Source organism: Notothenia coriiceps, unplaced genomic scaffold (assembly GCF_000735185.1).
Source record: "Notothenia coriiceps isolate Sejong01 unplaced genomic scaffold, NC01 NC01_scaffold00031048, whole genome shotgun sequence".
NCBI classification, from domain to species: domain Eukaryota; kingdom Metazoa; phylum Chordata; class Actinopteri; order Perciformes; family Nototheniidae; genus Notothenia; species Notothenia coriiceps.
The window spans coordinates 68,834-84,317 of record NW_011363749.1 but is presented as its reverse complement, the minus strand read 5'-3'; the positions used below and the strand labels follow the sequence as shown (position 1 = coordinate 84,317).

The following is a 15,484-nucleotide window of genomic DNA, read 5'->3' as shown; positions in this document are numbered from 1 at the left end:
CTGGAGTTTGAAATAGGGGTTACTGTAATAGACTGCAGCTTATCATTTAGAAAACATGGATACAGCAATCTTATGTTTTAATTTTAGTGTTCGGATGCGGAGAAGAGTCTGTGCTTGGTTCACAACCACTTTTTGAAAAAGGCAAACATTTTCCCAGGATCCCGGGCTCGTACTCTGTCGTAGTGTTTACAGACCCTGTCCCAAGTAAGTCTTCAGAAAGATCCTAATAAGTGCTTTGTTACAGACTGCAATATATATTCTGCATAATCATAGGCTGGCTATCTGTTCAATCTGACGTAGCACCCCTGCTAGCTGGTATACTTCTCTAATCTCAATTTGGCAGATATGACCTCTTTCAAGTTACTTCTGTTTTCAAGTTTAGGTAATTTCATTTGACCTATTTGACAAAGTCTAAACAATGGGACCTGCATAATTATGTTATGGTAACGTGATTACAGAGTGGGCGACCTCTATCTAAAGAAAGCTGCATGCCCTGCCGGACGTTGGTGCCGGGCTTGCCCAAGAAACAGCCGAACAAAAATGAACATTGTAGAAGGATAGAAAACAGGAAAAGAGATATGCTAACATATATTCACCGATCTTGATATGTCCTTTGATTCTCTAGCTAGCAATGTAAGAGCATAACTGTTGTGGTAAAAGCTTAATGCTTACGGGAGCATGGACTGTAGCAAACACATTTTTTTCAAAGCTATTGAAATGACACTAAACTTTAGGATTCATGAACATACAAACAAACGAGAACTAGTACATCTTTGTAAATATTAACCAATACTGCCGGCAGTCTATACGTCTAATAAAAATGTTACTTGCCCTCAGGAACAGTATAATCCCTTAAAAAATAGACAACTCAAATGATAAGACATTAAATGAAAAAAATACAGCACCTATAAATAAGCAGAATAAAAACCAAACTATAAATGCAAAATAGCAATAAAACCAAGCTACAGTAAATCATAGTATTACACTACTTTGTGAGAAGATTAATGTAATGGTAACGCATCAAACAGCTTAAAGAAGGGTGTCAGTTGTGCACTAGTAGTGTGTGCAAGTAGATAAGAAATATGACCCCACTCATTGGAAACACTGAACAATCCTCAATCGCACACATTTGTGCACACGCATGTATTGACAGGCATGTGTGTACATGCACCCACGCATACACACGCACACACACACACACACACACACACAAGGGGAGGCAGTAGGCTGACAGGCACTGAGGGCTTGTGTGGGACAGGGAGGAGGTGATATGCCTTATAATTTGTAGTGTATACAGTAGAATTCAATGCAAAACATCCCTGGATACAGGATAGACTGGAGGAGAGTGGAAACTACTCACACCAGGGTGGGGGTGAATTCACTTTGACGGCAGACACCAGAAAGTACAGATTAATCAAGTATTCTACATAAAACCCATTATTTCAGTCAAAAATGTCATTATTGATAAACTTCTTCTTAATTTCTTACTTCTGAGTGAATTGACCTCGACCCTGACTTACATGCAAGCAAATACAAATGCACACAGACACACAGACAAACATACACACACACACTCTTCCTGATTTGGCCTATAAAAAGATGTGTTTGTGAACAGAGAAAATGTGTTGGTGGTGCAGACACACACACACACACACACCCAGCAGGTCCAGTGCTGGGCAAAAGCTGTGACGTGCATGACTTCAAACAACAAGAGACACGTGAAGTATCAATGTGTCAGAAAGCTACAGTACTACGTGAATTCTTGTATCGTATTTTAAAAACGCAACATTATTCCATTCTTATCAGTTTTTGTTTTTTTAAAGACGGTAACTTGTTATTCTCTTATTTTCTGTTCTTATTTTGTACTAATTAAAATGCTTCCTAAAATTCCCTATCTTGTACTCTTTAGAGTCAATAGACTGTGCAATCTCTTATTGGCAACCAAATTGCAATATCAAAAAAAAGAGATCATCCTTCATCCTTTAAAGACGGGTAAGGAGGCAAAAGAGGGTTCTTTCCATCCTTCCTCTTCAGATGAGTGCGTGTGTTTGTGAGGAATTAGAGATCCTTCTGGCCATCACATGGCTGTCAGCAGGATAGGATATGGGACACAACAGGTCAAAGTTCATCTCTCTTACATCAGTAACCATGGCAGCTCAGCCGGCAGGCCTTCCACTACCCTCTTAAGAGTGTAGGAGTGAGATGAAAAAGAAAACATGCTGCCATTGAGAAGAGAACACACACACCATTTTTAGGTGTGTTTACACACACACAAACAAACAGGTGCACACTGACGCAACCCCTAACATACAAAAACGCACACACACACACACACACACGCAGTGAGTGAAAAAGGCAAAGGGTTTGTAACAGTCACTCTACAGTGTGAAAAATGAGGCGTCTCACTGAGTGAGGGGAGGTTTGTGGACACTTGGGAGGTGAGAAGAAGAGCGGAAAAAATCTCATTTAAGAAAGTGAGAGTTCTTGTAAGAGAGTTCCTGTCTCTATCTATCATCTAACAGTGTCTATCACTGAGACAGCTGCTGTGTCAGGCCTTGCCTGTGTTTCTGAGTCCAGGTTTCATCCTCAGCTGTGGGTCAGACCCACGCTCAGGAGGAACCAGTCTGGTGCACCAGTGGCTGGTAATAGGGGAAGGTACAGCAGGGCCGGAGGCCAGCAGGACGGCTAAGTGCTTTTCTCAGTACAAAAACAAAACTCAGTTTAAAAAAAAAACGGAGAGACGCATAGGTCCTCTTATTTTGTTCTTCTAGGTATTCAGTAAATCTTCTTTTTAAGGGTTTTGCCAACCACTCTTTGTTTCTTTCCTCTTTTCGGAAAGCTTTTCTGTAATAAAAATGGCTGCTGAGCTTGACTTTGGCTGTGTCCACTCTCCAACTGGAACAGAGCAGGAGGGGTCCAAGGTTAGAGGTCGTGAGGTTATGAGACAAGAGGGGTGCAGGATGCCCAGGAGGAGCTAGAACTCCCACTCTGAGGGATCCTCTTTGCTAGCAGCCTTCTCCAGCCTGTGGATGATGTTATTGAGATTGGCAGCTTTCTTCTTGCGCAGATTGTTGTCCCTGGGGTTTCTGGCAGGGCCAGAGGCTGGGATGTTAGTACTAGAGGCAGAGCAACTGGAGGATGCCTCTGTGAGGCTGAAGAGCCCCAGACCACAGCTGGAGCCTGGCCCGGTGCAGTCTAGCTGGTCAGGGGAGTTATTAGATCCCCCTGCCTCAGACTCCACCTCCATGTCGTCTTTGCATGCTCCTCTGTGATCTTCCAGGCCCATACCCAGTCCCTGGCGTGTCTCCACTGTGCCTTCAGATTCTGTCCCATCACAGCTGTCCCCCTCTCCTGATTTGGACCCTCGGAGGGACGGGGAGCCCCCCTCACTTCCATGCCCTACTAACCCTCCAGCGGCCTGGATCTCCTCTATGAAGAGCTCTCGCCGGATGCGTGACCTAAAGAGAGACACAGAAGTCAGTCACACTACCCAAATCCTGAAATTAAATCTGTCAGGTGCAACACATTTTACATTTAACTAATCTTTAAATACTGCATGAGTGCACTGATGTGATGTTTATTAAAACAGGGCAGGCACAAAAGCCCTTCCTTAGACAATGTCCATTTATTTAACGATACAATATGGATCCATCATTCACAAACACACATAGGTTTATGTAAGGATATGCAATAGGTCACCTGTAGTTATGGAACCAGTTGATGACAGTACTGGTCTTCAGGTTGAGCTGGGAGGCCAGCTCCTCAATGGTTTTTGGGGAGGGATAGGGCTTCTGCTGGTAGGCCCTTTTTAGGGCCTCCTTCTCCTCGGGGCCCAGCACCACCCTGGCTTTCTTCAGATGCTGATGAACCGGGCTCTGGGAGCCCTGCATGTAATCTTGCCCCACTAAACCCACGTCCACAGGATGGCTATCACTCAGGGAGCTTAGCCGCCTCTTCATGTAAGCTAAACAGCAAATAAAAAACAACAAGTGGAAATCAGTGCATCAGAAAATACATGATTTGATAAATAATCAAGAAGAATGACAATATTACATTATATCTGCAGCAGATTGAGGCTCTCGCCTAAATCGCCAAGTTCTAGCTGTTTAGAATTAGAATGACAAATGACAAGCAATCTTTATGTGAAGAAAAACTACTATGGATCAGCTGAATGGACAAGAGATTATTTTTTAGTTAACATGTGTATGATCAATAACTGTTACAGCAATATTCCAAGCAAAAACATTAAATCGTTTTTCTTTATCCAGCCCGGTTTCTCACTCTTCTTCTATCTTCTATGACAGCCACTAGGTGGTGCTATTGTCTTTCTCCGGAACTAACAATGAAAGCATCTCGTCCATTTTAAAGAGAACAAGCAGAGCCATTCACACGGAGCACCAGCAGCTAAAACCCAACAGCTCATGGCAGTTTTGCATGAGGTTGACATTTTTTCAACCCCAATATATGCTGCCGGATATATTAGTGTTGCAGAGAAAGACCCCTCAGAGCAAGGTTAGACCACTCTGAAAGTTGTGTGCTGCCTCGCAGGCTTGTGCCACAAGGGTGAGAGGTCAAATGCGGTTACTCTGGACTAGGTCCATGTCTTTCCTCTGGGCTGTGCTGTCAGCCAGGACTATTCCCTGTTGCTATTCAGATACATTACTTTGGGGTCAGTAATCTGAAACAAAGTTGAATGGAGAGTAACCCCACCCATCCACAATCCAAACTCACTGTTGTAAGGTCAGTTTTGTTTTTTGCCCTTGTGCCTTATCTGCGATATCAGGAGGCTAAACTGACCCCTGATGCTGGTGCCTGCTGGCTGGTTCAAATAGGCGTATCTCTTTTCTACAGAGAGAGCTTCAAGTGAGCATCGGGGGTCACTGTGAGGCAGCGAGCGGGGTGAGGCCCTTTGGCTTTGCTGATTCTTAAACGCATCACGCAAACAGAGGGGAATAAATAATGATGCAGTGATAGAGTGGGCGATGCAGGAACAAATGATAAAAATACAAACTTATAGACACTGATGATTATTATGATGATGAGGATGATGAAGAGGAGTGCTGATGACTGTGAGTAAGCAGGCCCCCGGCAGTCCCCGAGCTGTCACATCTAATACAGTATGTGATGTCTACAGTCCTGATTGTTACTGACATCACACCAAGATGACTGTGATCTGCACAACATGCTCTGCTGTCCTGCACAAAGGATATTGTGTGTGCAGATGTGCATGTGTAATTCAAAGGCTGCTGTCTTTTTGTGACTGTTTATAAAAGAAATGCCTGCTTAAGCAGATAACATGAACGTTGTTCTGTCAGGGTCTTTTGTTCATTATTTGGGGAGACATGCTGCTCTATACTTCTCATGATTGAGCTTTTAGCACACACACCTTTCTTCTCCAGGCGCTTCATGTCCATGAGTTTCTCCACACTGTGTGGGTCCTGGATCCAGAGCTGCATACGGACGAATGGCTCTCGGCCTTTCAGGCTGAGCTTGTGCCAGGGTTTGGGCCTGGCCAGCAGGTCTGAGACAGAACCCTGAGTCAGACCCAGGATAGTCTCCCCAAACAGACGCTGGCCTGGTTAGGGCGAGAGAGAGTAAAATGGAATGGTCATTTCAGAGAACTGATTCTAAGGCTGAATAATTCATCATGATGCAGGGGAAGGGCAAAAGAATAAGCAACTAAACTGCACAGACAGCACCACCTGTGTTTCTTACCAAGGTTATTATCAGTCAGCACCTCCTTAACCTTTTTGGTGATGGCATAAGTATCAAGCTCGACAGACATGGCAACCATTTCCTGGATACTGAGACCCGAATGACCGGGGACAGGCAGTGGGGTGCCAGGCTGGGACTCCCCACCTGAGGGATCCTCAGACGCAGGTTTGAGACTGGAGGACTGTGAAGCGAGTGGATCCCCTCCAAGACCGTTGACAGACTCCTCAGCTGAACTGAGGGGGGACTCAGGAGCAGGGCTGCAGCTGGCAGATGTCTTGGGAGTACCCTCTGCTTGAGGAGAACAGACAGGGTGAGAACGTGGCACAGGTTAGAAGACATGTCACCATGTAGCACAGGTTCATCTGCTCTCCCTGCTGGGTTTGGGAGGAACTTCCTTTATACTAAATCAACTAATTTAATTCTTGTTAAGCAAACATTAAAGGTGCTTAAGTTTGAAGTTTGAAGCTTTTTTGGCTTCTTCCTCCTATTCCTTCATCTCTCTGTCTCTGTCTGTGTAGTACTGCTGTGCAGCTCAGCAGGCTGGAAGAGAGCAGTCATGAGGAGCTGTCAGTGTACATTAGCTGCTGTTTACACCCCCAGAGAGAAAGAGAGACACGCAAATGCGCGCACTGACACACACACACACACAGAGCTGCCATCTGGCGCTGCAACACTAACTTGTCTATGACATGACAAACCAGCAGCTTGCTGGCTGACACTGCCACAGCACTGAGGATGGGGGGATGGTGGGAGGAGGAGGGAGGGTGAAGGGGGGTGGATTGTGTGAGTGACAGAATGACAGTAACAACTAGCCACTAGCTCTAATCAGGCTTTCAGAGAAATGCTCGAGCCCAAAGAGCCTGGTTGTGTGAATCAATGTAGTCTATGAGCTGGTGTGTGTGTGTGTGTGTGTGTGTGTGTGTGTGTGTGTGTGTGTGTGTGTGTGTGTTGGTGTTGTGTGTGTGTGTGTGTGTGTGTGTGTGTGTGTGTGTGTGTGTGTGTGTGTGTGTGTGTGTGTGTGTGTGTGTGTGTGTGTGTGTGTGTGTGTGTGTGTGTGTGTGTGTGTGTGTGTGTGTGTGATTTGTTTACCTTGGTGCTGAGCTGGCTGGATGTGTGCGTTTTGCCCCTGGTCTCCGTTGAGCCACGGCTGCATGCGGAGGTATGGCTCTCTGCTCCTCTGGTTCAACTTGTTCCACGGCTTGTGTCGAGACAGACTGTCACTCAATATTCCCTGAAACACGCAGACAGAGAATGGCTCAGACATGCAACCACTGAAGAGTAAAAGCAGAGAAGGGCACAAACACAATCCTTTGGCTGCGCCCCGCCTCACCTCTTTGGAGTCCTCCTGCATGTGGTTGTCCTCTCCTGTCTGGCTGACTGAGGCCCTGCGGGGGTCCGTGTGCATGTTGCTCCACCACTGCTCTCTCCAGTAACCCACTCCTCCAGAACTTCCAGAGCGGCCGGACCCCTCAGAGCTCCGACCCAGCCTGAGAGCTCCCTCAACAGACAGGTCCATCCCTGAAGAACCCCTGCCCTCTCTCTTCACGCTGGAGCTGAAGTCCAGGATGGGAGACGGGGATGAGGGGGAGGACAAGAAGGAGCTGCTGGGCTTCTTGAGGGAGAGTGCCAGGGGGTTGTAAGGGGGAAGGGGAGCGGTCAGCGAGGAGTTTAGGAAGTCCCTCTGTGATAGTAGTGAGGAGGAAGACGAAGATGACGCTTTGAGGAGGGGCTCCATTGCAGTTTGTTGGGCCTCCATCTCTCTGCGCGCTTGCTCTAGGATGGAGCGGATAGCCTCATCTGACCCGTGGCCCCCTCCTCCTCCCAGGCCTCCCAGGCCTCCCAGCCCGCCCATGCCGCCCATGCCGCCCATGCCGCCCCCACCTTTCAGTCCTGTATATGAAGGCTGACTATGGGACAAGTCTGTGGAGGGAGGAGAAAAAAAGGGCATCATAAGAAACACTCACAGCCACAATGCATCATCTTCAATGCCTCAAATCCCCTGGAGAGGAGAAGAAAACTGCAACTCACCAGCTTTCTGCACCTGCAGCTCTCTTTTGGCCTGCTCCAGAATGGACTTGATAGCCTCATCTGAACCAGCCTCTGGGGTGCGGACCCGGGCGGTAATGTTACCTGGAAGGAAGAGAAGAGGGAATGGGAGGAGGTGAAAATTCATGTCGGATTTGGAAGCAGATTACCAAGCACAGAGCAGGTGAAGAGATCAATAACAGTCTATATAAGAACATTGAATAATGACACCATAGCACAACGAACAACATTCCCACCACTGAGCGACAAGGCAACTACACTGAAGGGCTTCTCATCTTTTCTCTGGTCCCTTTGGAGCGCACACATGCAGACGTGCTACAGGGTTTGTGTAGTAAATGCTCCCCACAGAATAACAACTACCAATAAAATCCCTAAATACACATGCTGGCTTCTGCTTTGACGCAAGTCACTGGAACTGTGCGGTTACCTTCAAGGCACACACATATATATATATGCATGCCTCCCACAAGTTAATAAACGCCAACTCACATACACACACGCACACATCATAGACACGGTTCACCCCAACACGAACATGCCACACAGACAGAACGTGCTCAAATCTGTTTGTGAAGGGGACAGACCTGTGTGTGAAGCTGTATTGGAGAGGGCTCTCCGCTTCGGAACATCCTGAAACATTCGGCTAAGCTGGGGCTGGCCTGAGCCCTCTGTTAAAAACAATATACCACACACTATGTTACAGCTCTGGTGTGTTTTTATCGTCTTTTACCGCTAGACTATATGGTGCCCTATAATCCTGTGCAAATATATGGAATTTTGTTGGGACTTCCATCCAGTGCACATTATAGTACCATAAATGCATTGATCTTTAGCATCTGTGGCCCCTAGTAGAACTCAACCTCTATCGGGAATTATAAAGTAGTGCAAAATAGTGAGAGATCAAATAATTTAAAAGGGAAGTGTTAAACAGGGACATACTAACTGCAGCCTTGTTTTTAACACATTCTTTTTTTTATAGTACTAGGGTGGTTATATTTGTGTGTAGCACTGAGACCACCTTCAATCACAAATGTCCTGATGCGTTAACAAAAGCAGGCCCAGGCTAATCGAATCTACCCGTAGTTAACAGTACCCTTGCCTTCCTCCTGGTTCCCACGATCAATACTATTGATGTGTGAAAGGTTTCTTTATTGACCACGATAGCTAGGAGAGGCTCTTGGGATCGGTGTGCGACTAGGAACTCACTGAAAACACACAGGTGTGGCACAGGATGGGAGTTAGGAAAGAGAAAGCAAAATATAAAGCTAGTCCATATTGACAAGCTAATCAATGGCTCTGTGCAGGGCTGTACACATGCAAGACATACACGCACACACACTCTCACACACGCGCACACACACATTAAAGATACACTGACTCACCTCTCTGCCGTCCCTGGATGCTGCGCAGTGCGAGGATGTTTTGCTCATCGGCGAGGAACTGCCTCATCTTGTGGAAAGGCTCCTTCCCCCGGATGGTTAGCTTGTTCCACGGCTTCGGTCTGGCCAGGATCTCGCTCACCGATCCTTGGGACAGTCCCAGCACATAGTGGCCAAACACTCGCTGGCCAATGTTGTGCTTGATCAGCTGCTCTTTCACCTGTCGGGCAATCTCAGCCGTGTCCATGTCCTCCCCGTCCAAAATACTTCCCGTGGTGGCCTCAGAGTGGCTGGGTGACGGGGACGGGGCACTGCCAGCGGTGCTGCTCCCATTCAAAGGAGCCATGTCTGGGCTGGCTGGAGGTGGCTGGGGGCTGCTGGCCGCCAGAGGGATGGCAGCTGACCCAGAGCCTGGGGTGGAGGTAGGGATGGAGCTGAGGGTTGGAGTGAAGGGCGTGAACAGCAGAGCGCCACTGGGGATCCCAGACGACTCCTGCAAGGCTTTGGAGTAGAAGGTCTGAAGCAGCTGCCGCTGGATCAGGGAGTTCAAAGCCATCTTACCACCCACCAGAGGGAACACAGGGGAGTAGAAATCCTGTCCAATGCCCGTAGGACTGAAAGGGTGCGCTTCGCCGCTGCTGGTGTTGGTGGCAGTGTTTAGGGTGTCCGTCTTAGTACGAGACAGGGGGAACTGGGAGGAGGAAGGAAGAGAGGGAGGGGGAGAAGGGGGCGAGGAAGAGGGATCGCTGGGCATGGTCTCCTCCTTCGTTGTGGACTCTTCTGTCCCTTTCCGCCCGGCTGACCCTACAAGAAAGGTCAAACACACCATGCATTATGGGGGGGTCAACAAAAAAGGGGTTCCAAAAGAGAGAGAAAAAAAATAACAAAAGTTATCTTAATCAAGTCTTTTCCAAATTAGTGAACTTTGTTTTCCTTTTTTGCCAAGCCCCCCAGACAAAGTGCCCATGCATTTGTGATTTCAACCTTTCTTGTAAGACACAGCCTGGAAGAAAAAAAAGGACAAACAAAAACATTTGACACTGTGCCACTGAGGCAGATTAGCTTGGCCCAGGGCTCAGGCTCCCTCTCTCACTCTCGCGCAGGCAAAGTGGAAGTAAGTGGACAGGGTACAATGATCCACAGATAGCCAATACAGCATGCAAGTCCTCATCCACGATGTTGCCGCTTGTAGATGCAGTATCAGAGTCTTTCATTAAAAATACATCCAGGTGAAAACAGAGCAATACAACTGAATTGAAAAACAGTGTTTATGGCTGAACAGAAAATGCATGTCACTAAAAAACAGTGACTACACAGCTCTGCTGACTCTTAGGCCTTACTTCACCTCTTTCCTCAATGGGTAGACTGATTACATTCATACATTCACCAAAACAAAAAGAAAGATAAACTGAATTTACTCAGCCTTTTAACTACTAGAACCCATCTTGATGGAAGCGCTGGGAGAAATAATATTCTAATGCATAACCATTGAGACATGATTGAGTAAGACAGTAAGCAACCCTCCCTGTGAATGTTAATCAATTCAAAGCTATTCAACTATTCAAGCCTAAAGCTATGACATTTCAAACGTATAAACACTGTTGCAGAGGGCAAGATTCTTGATGTAGGGGCGAACGTTCGGTGTCCTCGATTTTGTGTACTGCAACTTTGTTATGGTTCAGGCTGACCTCCTGCTGCGGTATTCAAAGATACCAGAAACGTTCTTCCTCTCCATGATGTGAGGGACTAAAGCAATGACATTTCTGTACCAGGATTACACACTTTACTGTGGACCAAATGTTGCAAATCATTTCCCAAAACATTATTAAATGGTTAAGTATTCTCAGAGAAACAGAATCTATAGGCATACATTAAGTATGTATACATTAAACTGCTATCTCTTGTTATAGCTGTACCTGCACAGCCTTACCTGCAGCTGAACCCTCATCTAAGCTCCAATAAACACTGGACTCCCATTCTGCTGGCATTTTGTGCTGGTCCACGTGAAGGTTTTTGGGAAGACAGACTGGGCAGTGTTGATGTACCGGCCCTTACTATAACCGTGTTGGCAGACTTACCGCTGAGCTCAGTGTTGGCGATGCGCAGAGCGGCGCTCTCAGATTGAAGACTGCGGTTCCTCTCCAGCAACAGCACCTCCAGAGGTTTGGAGGAGTCCTGGTTCAAAGTGAAATTGTATGATTTGTTTCATCATTATTTAAATAACTATTGCTACAGAATTATGTGAAGGTATATTGTAACTGTAACCTTTACCTGCATAGAGTCAGATGTCCCAAACTCCATGGACTTGAGGATGCTGAGGAGAGAGAAAATACACATCAACCTCCTACTAAAGAAACACATCTCCAGTGCTAGCTTTTCTATTTGTATCTCTTCGAGGATAAGAAAGAATGGAGGGGCAGACACACATCATGTTTAACATTGTTAAGACATCAAACTAATGCAATATATATGTCTGTGTGTACTCCTCTGTGTGTGTTCTCCTCACCTCAACTCCTTCTTCACCTCCTCATAGTCAGCTTGCTTAAGCACTTTCTCCTCCAATTCCTGTAGATGAATGACATGGAAATGAATTAAATAGTTCATAAAATAAGTAATGCTTGGAACTTCATATGTCATGTACTCTTTTCAGAATCTATACTCTAGATAACAGAACAGAGCTAAACAAAGTGTGTGTGGTCAGAATACACCACGAAGCTAGATAAAGCCACAAATACAGTAGTACAGAAAAAGTATTTTGAGAAAATTAATAATTTATAATTAATCCATCTAACGACAAACTAAAAATTGCAGCGGTGTTTCCTGGTTGTACCTTGAGAGTGGCAGTCTTGCTGCTGAGCTGCTCCTCCAGCTGTGCAATCTGAGAGCTGGTGGTCTCTCGGAGTTTGGTCAGGCTGGCCTGCAGTCTCTGGACGTCCTCCACCAGCTGGGCTGTCTCCCTTTCTTTGGCCCGTAGCTCCGCCTCCTGACTTGAGTTGGATGCCCCCTCCGTCTGCTGTTCCATAAAGCCAAATAGAAAGCAATTTAATCAAATGAGCAAAATAAAACTAATACCACAGCCAGATGAAGTCCTGCTTTCAGATACTTTCAATCAATCATTACAGAAATCAGAGAGAAGCGGGTCAATGTACTGATTATTGTTTCAAAAGGTCTTTCCTTTACAGTGATGCAAACACAGGTATGGTGAAAAAAGAGAGAACTATTCGAAGCAGGAAAAAAACAGCGTAATATACCATCTGACAAAGGCCTGTGCTATAATGCTTCCATTAACTGGCTATTCTTTATAATATACTCAGATCAATAGGAGACAGAGATTTTATAAATCAAGGGGTTTTATTATTATTTACAGCAGGGGTGGGGAACCTTTTTCCTTTCAATTTTTACAAAATCCTCAGAGGGCCGTACAAATTATTGAACTCAACCTCTGCTTAAAAAAACTAAAATCACAGCCAATTCATTTGGCCTTTCTTTCATGCTGTGCAAAGAAAAAGCAACCTCTTAATCCAGATATCTTACCATGACTCGCGCATGCATGCATGTGCACGATGTGGCATGACCACCAACACAGAAAGATATGGACACAAGATGTGTGCAAATGTATTTAGTATCCATGTTAACATGATTTAAGTGGGGCGGACCTAACCTCCTCTAGGAGGGTCTGGGGGCATGCTCCCCCGGGAAGATTTTTTTTAAAATATTGAAGTTAAAACATGTTAAAAGCATCAATCTGGTGCACTTTGAGAGCAACATGAGGAGATCTATGGGTACATCTTTCAACACCCATTTGAAACAGAACTGTAAGCAGATTTTTCTTTTGGGATATTTTACAAATCACTCCCCTTTAACAACTTTTTTGTACTGTACATATAGTATTTTATACCTGTTTTTCATTTTAGTCTCTAATGTCTCATTAATAACTATAATGATCATATCTAGGTGTGCCTTAACCTCACTGAGCTGAGGTTATTTGAGCCTCTCAGGAGAGAGCTCTCTTCCACCTGGTTGTAGAAAAGCTCTTTAAATTCGTTAGCATAGCTAGCTAACCAGATGCTAATAACAACAGTTCGCCACTGTGCTTACAACTAAAGACACAGCCACGCAAACACTGCGGCATGTGTACGGCTCCTTATGGGTACTGCAATATTTGAAGAGCTGGAGCGGCGTTCCGGTGCTCTCAGTCAGCACTCCTTTCAGACGAGACATATACCACGTGAAGACACGTTACGCTTGTGTTGTGTTCAATCAGTGATGCAAACACAGGTATGGTGAAAAAAGAGAGAACTATTCGAAGCAAGAAAAAAACAGCGTAATATACCATCTGAGAACTGTAAGCAGATTTTTCTTGTGGGATATTTTACAAATCACTCCCCTTTTAAACTCTATTCTTGTTATTTTTAACAACTTTTTTGTTACTGTCATATAGTATTTTATACCTGTTTTTCATTTAGTCTCTAATGTCTCATTAATAATTATAATGATCATATCAAGGTGTGCCTTAACCTCACTGAGCTGAGGTTATTTGAGCCTCTCAGGAGAGAGCTCTCTTCCACCTGGTTGTAGAAAAGCTCTTTAAATTCGTTAGCATAGCTAGCTAACCAGATGCTAATAACAACAGTTTGCCACTGTGCTTACAACTAAAGACACAGCCACGCAAACACTGCGGCATGTGTACGGCTCCTTATGGGTACTGCAATATTTGAAGAGCTGGAGCGGCGTTCCGGTGCTCTCCGTAAGCACTCTAGTGTCTAGTCTAAACTCCTTTCAGACGAGACATAACCACGTGAAGACACGTTACGCTCGTGTTGTGTTCAAGGAACCTGTCCTTGGCCAGGAAAAACAGGCACTCGCTTGTTTAATTATTTTGCGATCTAGAAGTGAGAAGTTGTCCGTCAGTCGGACGGACTAAAGGACGGACTGACGGACCCCCCCCGCCCCCAAAACGAAAACTCTTCGGTTCTCCACGAATTACACAAGTCACCCAAAGCAGCGTTAAAAAAGCGGGAGGCGCCGAAAAGCGACTAATTTGCATAACTGCCTTTAGATCAATGCATATTTGTGATGCGTTAATTAATAACGACCACCCAAAATTGAGGATCAATGAAGCAAATACTTTGGTGTGGCCGTCTATCACTAACTAAACTTCACCTCAGCAGTCGTTGAATTGACCCAATAAATGAGTAAATCAATACACCAATCACTTATAGCCACCCTGGCAACCTTTCCTTTGCAAATCAATACACCATTGATGACACCGATGTGTGACCTTTAAGATAAGTTGATCGCCTCTCGCATAAAAAAGGCCCAGCTGATCTTTAGACCATCAATACCTATTTGTCAGCCATGCAGTAAATCAGAGTGTGATGTGTTACCGTGTCGGGGTCGGCCTTGGCCGGGCTGCCCAGCTGGGATTGGCTGCTCAAGGACACCTGCTCTCTGAGCGAGTCCATGTCGCGCTGAGCTGCCTCTGCTCGCTGGGAGGAGAGGAGGAGAAGTTTAGGAAAAATCCACAAGAGGTTCAAACATTGTCATAAATGATCGATCTAATGGTCAATTAACAGCTAATGTTCTTTTTTGGCATACACACATGAGCAAGACCAATTGAAAACTAAATCTAAAACATTTACAGGGAGAGAGCATCATGTGTAGCAACTTAATGTACTTTGGAAGATGATGTTGGTGATGAAACGTTACTAATAATTAGCTCAACATTTGTTTTCAGGCTCGGCAAAGTAAACAGATGAATGGACCACACTGCACAAGGGTTTGGCATACCAAATAGTGAATCAGATTGAAGGAGTAAACGTTTCAAATAGACCACCACCTTCTAACGGCCTACTGTGTGTGTCTTTATGGAAAGCAAGTCCACCCCATCCCAGCAAAAACAAACAGACACTGCAAAGTGGAGGGGGGGCAGAGAGAACGCAAAGTAAGTGTGTGATGATGGAGGAGGGGGGATTTTTCCTTAATTGAAAATATTAAATGAGTCCTGGGATAGAGATACCCGCTGCTTTGTGTTTATGGCCAAACCGCCAAGCTCCAGTTGGAAATCATCTGCAACACCGGCCAACTTGCCATCATTAAGAGTCACAGGGAGCCGATTCCACACTGTTCCTAATTGCAACCATATTGAGAGCGGTTATTGACTGGGTGGGAATTGGACTGTTTGTTGTAAGAGAGAAATCCTGTTTTCCATTTTCTCTTTATAAAAGCGTATAAAAAGTCTGTGACTGAGCTGGAGGCCATGCTGTCATCCTCTTTAAACCTCAAATCAGAAGTGTGAATAGTGTGTGTGTGTGGCATTATAGTTGGAGCGCTAACCTTTAGGC

At 45.4% G+C, this 15,484-nt stretch overlaps 1 protein-coding gene across 1 annotated transcript in view; it reads right to left on the bottom strand.

Annotated features, from left to right (window-relative positions):
• Window positions 1-1,804: 1,804 nt before the first annotated feature.
• The window catches only part of LOC104959781 (homeobox protein cut-like 1), a 50,875-nt gene continuing 37,195 nt past the window's right edge, over window positions 1,805-15,484 (bottom strand). Inside the window, exons 9-22 of the mRNA XM_010787678.1 lie at window positions 14,528-14,629; window positions 11,971-12,153; window positions 11,647-11,705; window positions 11,412-11,454; window positions 11,219-11,315; window positions 9,144-9,944; window positions 8,346-8,429; window positions 7,744-7,845; window positions 7,046-7,635; window positions 6,805-6,946; window positions 5,716-6,006; window positions 5,387-5,575; window positions 3,700-3,964; window positions 1,805-3,458 (exon numbers count right to left, since the gene is read on the bottom strand). Of these exons, the coding sequence (XP_010785980.1) occupies window positions 2,975-3,458; window positions 3,700-3,964; window positions 5,387-5,575; window positions 5,716-6,006; window positions 6,805-6,946; window positions 7,046-7,635; window positions 7,744-7,845; window positions 8,346-8,429; window positions 9,144-9,944; window positions 11,219-11,315; window positions 11,412-11,454; window positions 11,647-11,705; window positions 11,971-12,153; window positions 14,528-14,629 (3,432 nt within the window). The 3' untranslated portion in view covers window positions 1,805-2,974. The remainder of the gene's footprint in view (window positions 3,459-3,699; window positions 3,965-5,386; window positions 5,576-5,715; window positions 6,007-6,804; window positions 6,947-7,045; window positions 7,636-7,743; window positions 7,846-8,345; window positions 8,430-9,143; window positions 9,945-11,218; window positions 11,316-11,411; window positions 11,455-11,646; window positions 11,706-11,970; window positions 12,154-14,527; window positions 14,630-15,484) is intronic.